Raw genomic sequence first — 7,655 nt, forward strand, 5'->3', positions numbered from 1 at the left:
ACGACGTGAATTATTTGATTGACAATCATATCTTCGTCATACGATATTATTGACACTTTTGAATCGTTTTTTACGGATCGTTTTTTGAAACGCGAAAATTGAAGAGAAATGAAATTTAAGATGAGAATGAAGAGAGTTGAGAAAAAAATAAACTAATACCTTCTGATGGATTAGTTAATCGGAAAAACATTTTCCGATTAACTAATCTTTTCCATGCATGCTTTGTAGATAACAAGCTATCAATAAGAGTTAGATGACGATTATGAATCATTCTCCACAGATAGAGATGACAAATATCGAAGAAAGTCTATTGTATGCCAAAATTAATTATATAAGAATTCAGTATGTTGTCATAAAAATATTGCGTTCACATTTACGTTCACACATTCACGTTTACGTCTTCCCAAGTCTTGAATTTTCTAGCATTTAAACACAAGGATATTTACAATAAAGAGCTAAAATTACTAGCAGTAAATTGTGGATGTAAAAAGTAAGTCAAAGAGATGGCAAAAACATAGTATAGTGCCATCTATTCATCCATTTACAAGTGTTGTCGAAATTGCTCCAGCTATGCTTCTTTCTCATCTATCGATCGTAGTTAAATGCTTCATCGACCGCGTTGTCGTGTTGTGATAACATTGGAGGAGGGAACAACAGAGGGAGAGTTCATTCCTTCATCCCCTTTCGCTTTCAAAGTTTGAGCTCCAACAAACTTCATTGTAAGCATTATTATTGTGTGAATCTTAAGTTTTTTTTTTTAGAGTGTTATCAAAATATCTCTCTTCACAACTTTACCCTATATTCCTTTTGATGATAATATAATAAGAAAGTAGCATGACCTTAGTTTGACCTTAGTAAATAGATGATACAGTGAAACAAGTGGGATAATTGTCTTATATTGTCTACGTTAACAATTTAAGTAACAGTTTTAATACAATTTTTAAAAATTCCATTTACTATTCATTGAAAAATTACTACACAAGTGAGGGATAATATCATTTGTTTATATTAAATTCTACACGAAAAAAAAAATACATGTTAAAAATGTGAAAAATATCTTCTTTCTTATTTCATCAATGCTTGAAATTTTGATAAAAGAGTGAGAAAGTATTTGTGATGTAAAAGTCAGCAAAGTTCCATCAGTAAACAAAGTCGCAAACTTGGCGACAATCACATCACTCATTTCAAGACTAAAAATTATTTCTTTTAACTTACAGAGGATAGCAGTTTAGAGTAACAGAGAATTATGCTTACCCCATAATAATTAAAGGGAAAATCTTCACCAAGCATGTAATTCAATTTCGAATTGTAATCATAACACCATTGATTCATCTATTATTTTCTGTAAAGAAAACGGATCAGGCATCAAACATATCCAACAGATGCAAAACCATCTCTTGAAGCAACGTTTCCTTAAAATTACGAAAATTGCTAGTATTTGTAAGAAAAATATGTGAGCAAGAAAGTGTCCTAAATGCAGGGTTTCTTCGGTGACACCGCGGTACACAAGCGGTACGCTTTGGTACCACTGAGTATTGGAGCCAAACATTATTTCTGCGACGAGCAGTAACATTGTAAATTTATTTATTTTGAAAAACTGATGACACATGGACATACAAAATTCCTAAATTTTAGCAATTAATTTCTTCTGAAAGAACCCTTAACCATTAAAGAGTAACCGATATGAGTAAATTGCTATCTGGATGGGAAGTAGTGATTGAAAAAAAAAACATAATGAAAGTTCAGTGAGTGCAATGATTAAAATTTAATAATTACAAAGTAATTAGTAATTGCATTTTTCGTAATCACAGTATGAGTAATAAAAATATGATTATCATTAACTGCAATATGAGTAACGAATATCATCAGCATTACCAGTAATCATAAGTTGTAATTGTGATATGGCATAGGGTATATGAAATGAGTCGAAATTTACTGGAGGATTAAACAAAAAGTTCCACGAAGTTTTCCCGTAATTTCTCACATCCATTTCTATAACAATTATATCGATATTAAAAGTGTAAATCCTTTTAATCAAAGGTCAGTTGTAAATCTCATGGACAAATTAATTTATCAATTCCTTTTTTCCTGTTGCCTAAATTCACCACTTGTAAGGGAATGCTGTTCAGGAAAAGGGACATAAAGATAAATTTACTTGAAAAAAAAGCAGAATTTTGTTGGGAATCAAAATAAGGCACTGATATAAATTGTGATGATTCGAAAAAGTTTTATTGGAAAATGAAAAAAAACGATGTAAGTTAACAAGAATTGTATGAATTGTTCCATTCCTTATTTCCAAAAGTGATAAATAGAGCAGAAAGTACTTCAAGCATGACCTTGTCATGTGACCTCGTCCTCGTTCATATAACTTCGCTGTCGCTTCTATATTAATGCAACAAATTATTCTCTTGATGCTTTTTATATTCCATCTTCAAAGCTGGACCTATTTCTGCCTAAATTTCATTCATTATTTTTCTTTTTTTTAATGAAATTCGTTCGATAAATATCTCATTGAGTAGTAATTCGCTGCGAATTCCAGAAATATAATTGATGTGCAAATTAAAAGTCAAGCAAAAAAGTCATGTGTTGAGGTAAGAAACAAAATTTTGAATCATTTCAACGTCACACTTAAATAATTTCAAAATATTGTCAATGTATGGAATACCTGGGAAAAACAAAAATATTCTTTAGCCATATACTTCGACAACATGTGTGGACCACTATCGATGTTGCAGATCGAATGGCGATTGGACAACACTTCTACCTATGGTGAAAATGTCTGTGCAAGACGATGATACAGTACCCGCTGTGTCATCATGAAATCGAATTCATATGTATGCTTAATAAATAGTAAAACTTGGATGCCTTAGGAGTATTTCAGATATATTTCTGATTTGTTTATGCAAAAATAATTTGCAGTGCAGTGGATAGGGATTTCAACTATAAAACAACAATATAAATTATTTAACGTATCAAAGATGTTTTTCAAACTTTTATTAGAAAATACAAATTACAAGAGTGATAAGAATGGTCGGAAAAGGAAAAATTGAGGTAGGAATACATTCGATTTCGCTTGTCCATCTAATTCTGCATTACTCTTTTCTGATCTAATGATAAGTGTCTCAACAATGTGTGACAATTTTTAGCGCCAGAATTTAATAGCAAGACTTAATATCTTTGCAGCACTGGGAAATTACGTTTACATTTACTTACTTATTTGCTTACTTACTTACTATACTACCACTGCTGGCTGTCATTTACGAATTATTGGGCCGTAAATTGACAATTGATGAAATTCACGGAAAGACGGTATTAATCCAGCGTTCAAAATAATTTTGGAGTTAGATCGCTGATTAAAATACATAAAAATTGTTTATCTTTGATGGCTTAAAGGGGTGCATTGAAGGAAATGTTAATTTAAAATTTAAAGGATAGTGTAAAAGAATGAAATAATTTTCAAGATTTGGTAAAGCCTTGGTGAGCCAATGTTTTCAAAACGGATTGAGTACCAATTTGAAATTGTAAATTGCTTAACTGTGCATTTAATATCTTTTCGATGTTAATTATATGCATACTTTGATGTGAACCGCATAAGATAGGAAGTTCCATTTATGAGTGAGTGTATATAATATCGAATGGATGAATAAAGTGGGAGTGGAAAAATTTTAAAATTTGAAAGGTTCATTGTTTACCATCAAACAGAATAAGTGCTCACATAGGTTGTGGTTGTAGAGTGTCAAAGAGCTTGCAGAATTTTATAGCTCACTTACCTGAAGGTCAATTAGATGCATTCTTAATGGATGTCACAAATAGATTGCATTCAACATTTCGGAATGTTTGTCGAAACTACGCTTCAAGAAGAGAACTTTGATTCACACTCTTGGCACTGTTGGTTAGTTTAGCATAGAACGATTCATTATTTGATAAAATTATTTTCGTAAGAGTACAGAAGGAAAAATAAGTTTAGAAAAACTCATTTCATTATTTTTCCTAGCTATGCTATTCCGTTAAATTCAACTTACTTTGAAAATTTTGCTAAATATGGGTTTGTTTGAATTCAAATGAAATGAATTGAACTTTCTGATGCAAATAAAATTAATATTGGCTGGTATTTTTCAATCATATTATGGTGAGTTATACTCAGCAAAATCAAAATAAGCCAAATTATAACTGATTGAAATTCAGAAAATGTTCGAAAGTCATATTAGTACAAATTGTTTTTCATATATGCAATGAATCATGCAAGAAGGGACGGAAAAATAAAGATTTGAAATGAGCGGCCATATGAAACTGAAATCGAAAAATATTGTCGCTTTTTAATTAATAGAAAAGAAAATGAAAGTGAAAACGAATATCTTTCGAGTGGTATTCAATGAGGATTTGAGATAAAGATTTTCAAATGATCAGTTTTAATTCTTCACGCTGTAATCAATAATGCTAACGTATATGAAGAAATCAATTTTACGATAATTTTCTGATTTTGGAGATTATTGTCGCTGATCTCGCGAGAGGAAACAAAGGAACAATAATCCACTTTGTTGAAAGCCAGACATCTTTGTTTTATATGCTCATATCGTCTTACGTTTGCGCCAACAAAGAACACTATACCAATGTGCGCTCCATAAGGATGCTAATTCTTGTAATCATAAAAAACGGTACAAGGCCTTCTCACAAAAAGAAGTGGAGGGTCCTGAGCACCAAGTTATATTACAAATATGGTTCATCGAGGTCAGTTGGGATATACGGTATCAGACGTTATTTGGTCTTTATTGTTCCTAGTAATTTCGGCATCAATTTGTTGTGTCGATATCGTAATTGCTAAGTTCGTTGTTGCATTAATAAATTTATCGTAATAAAGATTGAATTACCCAAGTTTGAGGTACTATCAACTAAAAAGGCAGAAAGAACTTTCAGTTTTTGTCACGGTTGAAGGGAACCGGCGACAATTATAAAAGTGTGGGATGGTTAATAATACGTATGATGTGATACGAGTAATACAAGCTCATTGACGTCTTACCAATGAAATCCTCATACCAATAATCAATCAACTGACAAATTAGACAGTTATGGGATTAATCATGATTACTCTTTTTCCGCTTGAAATTTAAACTATTTAAGCGTCGAATAGTCATATGCTATAGTACAACCACGTTATTTTCAGTACCGTTTATGATCCTTGTATTTTGTGAAAATATACTATAAATAATCAATCAACTGATAAACTAGACAGTTATGGGATTAATCATGATTACTCTTGTTCCGTTCAAACCTATGCTAATATCATCAAACATTGCATTTTTACAGGTTCCGCATCAAACTTTTCTCTTAAAATTCCGACACAAGAGTTGTAGAGGCATTCTTTTAGTTGTTCCAAAATATTTGAGGAATTATTTGGGGGTATGAATTGAAACTATATAGGGTAGTTGTAGCAGTCTTATGTCCGGAATTGTTTCCAGCTGGATTCCATATCATTCGGGAAACGCATCATATGATAGATATTGCATACGACTGGTCATTGCAGGAAATGCTTAATGAATATGGAAATGATTTGAATATGAAAGGTTCCTTTATACTATTAATGTTACTGGAGGTTTCATTTATTTGTAGCAGTTCTGTCGTAATCAGCTATTCTTCAACCAAAGCGTTTACAAATGAAGTGTTTACAAATGAAATTACTATCGAATGATACAACAGGGACTCTTAACGCTTTTCATGAAGCTATTTTTGCGAAATGGCCGAAGTTTCCCCATGGAATTGGTTGGGCATCATAACGTTGGTATTAAATTTGCAAGGACAACGTGGAAGTAATTTAACACATTGTTAGGAAATCTAAGAGACATACCCAAGAATGAAATTTAAATCACTTCTGATTAATATTTTAGTCGTATATCAAGAACTTTCACTACCGCGATAGTTGTCGTTTATTCTTGACTTGATTTTCAACTGCACTGTGGGTGCAGTTTGATCTCATGAAGTTCTAAATGAGCTAATTTGAAACGTTGATGCCGGAAACAGTAAGGAGTGATATGATGTCATTTAAATCACAGTAATAATGTTCGGGATTTTGATAAACTGAAGTTCACTATCTCATCATTAATAAAAACAATTGTCGATTTCGTAGTAGTGATTCTTTTTTTTATGTTCTGTTTTACTTTCTTTTTTCCATAAACATTATGATTAATTTTCAAATTTCTTCTTTTCAAGTTCAAACTTCTAATTGTTCAGTTCATCTCCTTCCATTTCCTCATCCAACCTTTGAATTATTGTTTTTTAAAGAGAATAAGAATTGAGGTGTGTTAGGAGAAAATAAGTTATCAAGGGAATACTGTCCGCAATGTTTTGACATACATTACAAATTTTAATTTATGATGTTACCAGTATAATAAATGATTTTTATTGTTGTGTTTGCAATGTTTTCATTAATTAACATTGCAAACAAAAACTTTTATTGTCGTCAGTAATTAAATGGCAATAAAATTCCACTGGCGAAGTTTTCAGTGATGTTTTATTGCTTGTATTCTTATATTTACGCTTCAATAGATGAAATATATCTATATGAATCGTACTTTGAGATCTTCATCATAGATACCACTTTGGTTTATCCCTCCGTAATGTCTGTCATTTATTTAGCATAAAACATCATGAACTATGAAATATGAATAAAACTGAATTTTATTAATAAATAGCTTGAAACTTCAGAGAACAAAGGACGAAAGTTCTTTTTCAATCTGTTTCTCACAATAAAGTTTTTAATTCAGCACAAGTTTGAAACGAAGTGACAGAGAGGAACCATTCAGTGTAATTATTTATGAAACAAAAAATTGACGGAATTCCTTTTTAAAAAGGTCAAACTGAAACTCATACACAAAAAAGTAGCCAAATGCTTTGATACATGATAAGTACATTTCATATTAAAATTAATAAAATTGAAATTTCCATTGGAAAAGACTTGAAAAAAATGACGTAGAATTACGGAAAATGACGGGAACTATGTGCTGACGCAAAATAACTTATTTTTAAATCTGTCAGGAATGTTAATTGTCTTTGCTTTTCCATTTCGGAATCGCTGGACGTGCATTCTTCGTCGTTATCGCTGGTAATGGTGCTCCATGCAATTGCATGAGAAACTGCATGAAATAAAGTTGCAGGCGCAATGGAAGAAATGAATACGAATAGAATCTGCAAGAGGAAAACAACTAAAACGATCATTTTGAATATTGAATTTCAGGTCTTTCAGGTGGAATCAGAAGTCTAACTGCATCGAACTAAGTTAAACTTTGTACTTCAATCTTATACTTAACTATTATTGTCATGATTTCCACTATTTCTCTTACTGTAAATGCAATAGTTACAGAAATAAGGCATCCCAGCCAACTCGGTACAAAAGTTTTGGCCGTTTCGCAACGATTGCTTCGTAATAAGCATCGATAACCCATGTTGGGTCCTTTGCTACTATCTTTCGTTGAATATCTGTTGTATATGCTTTCACTGGAAAATGCTAAATGTAGATTAAATTCCGTATCATAAGTTATCTTGGCCTGAAAAATTTCCTGCCATACTTTATAAAAATCCTGTGCACAACAAATAGTACCTTTGTCGCTATAATCGTGTCCATACTCATCACGCATTTCATTAGATGCTCGGTACCACACCGT

At 31.8% G+C, this 7,655-nt stretch overlaps 3 protein-coding genes across 3 annotated transcripts; 2 read left to right on the top strand and 1 right to left on the bottom strand.

The window, feature by feature from the left end:
• Nucleotides 1-602: 602 nt before the first annotated feature.
• Nucleotides 603-2,820, top strand: LOAG_08828 (hypothetical protein; the record flags this gene model as incomplete). Its single annotated transcript, XM_003144358.1, has 4 exons — nucleotides 603-695; nucleotides 1,481-1,566; nucleotides 2,540-2,591; nucleotides 2,692-2,820. The coding sequence occupies 4 exons, from the start codon at nucleotides 603-605 to the stop codon at nucleotides 2,818-2,820; spliced, it is 360 nt and encodes a 119-aa protein (XP_003144406.1).
• A 2,598-nt stretch (nucleotides 2,821-5,418) lies between these two features.
• LOAG_08829 (hypothetical protein) lies at nucleotides 5,419-5,771 on the top strand (the record flags this gene model as incomplete). Its single annotated transcript, XM_003144359.1, has 2 exons — nucleotides 5,419-5,561; nucleotides 5,626-5,771. Coding segments are annotated over 2 exons (289 nt in total), but the record flags the coding sequence as incomplete, so codon positions are not given.
• Nucleotides 5,772-6,930: 1,159 nt separating this feature from the next.
• On the bottom strand, nucleotides 6,931-7,628 carry LOAG_08830 (hypothetical protein; the record flags this gene model as incomplete). Its single annotated transcript, XM_003144360.2, has 3 exons — nucleotides 6,931-7,179; nucleotides 7,353-7,488; nucleotides 7,592-7,628. 3 exons carry the CDS (start codon nucleotides 7,626-7,628, stop codon nucleotides 7,035-7,037), a joined length of 318 nt encoding a protein of 105 aa, XP_003144408.1. The 3' UTR covers nucleotides 6,931-7,034.
• Between the last annotated feature and the right edge of the window lie 27 nt (nucleotides 7,629-7,655).

This window comes from Loa loa, assembly GCF_000183805.2.
Source record: "Loa loa unplaced genomic scaffold supercont3.7, whole genome shotgun sequence".
Lineage (NCBI taxonomy): Eukaryota > Metazoa > Nematoda > Chromadorea > Rhabditida > Onchocercidae > Loa > Loa loa.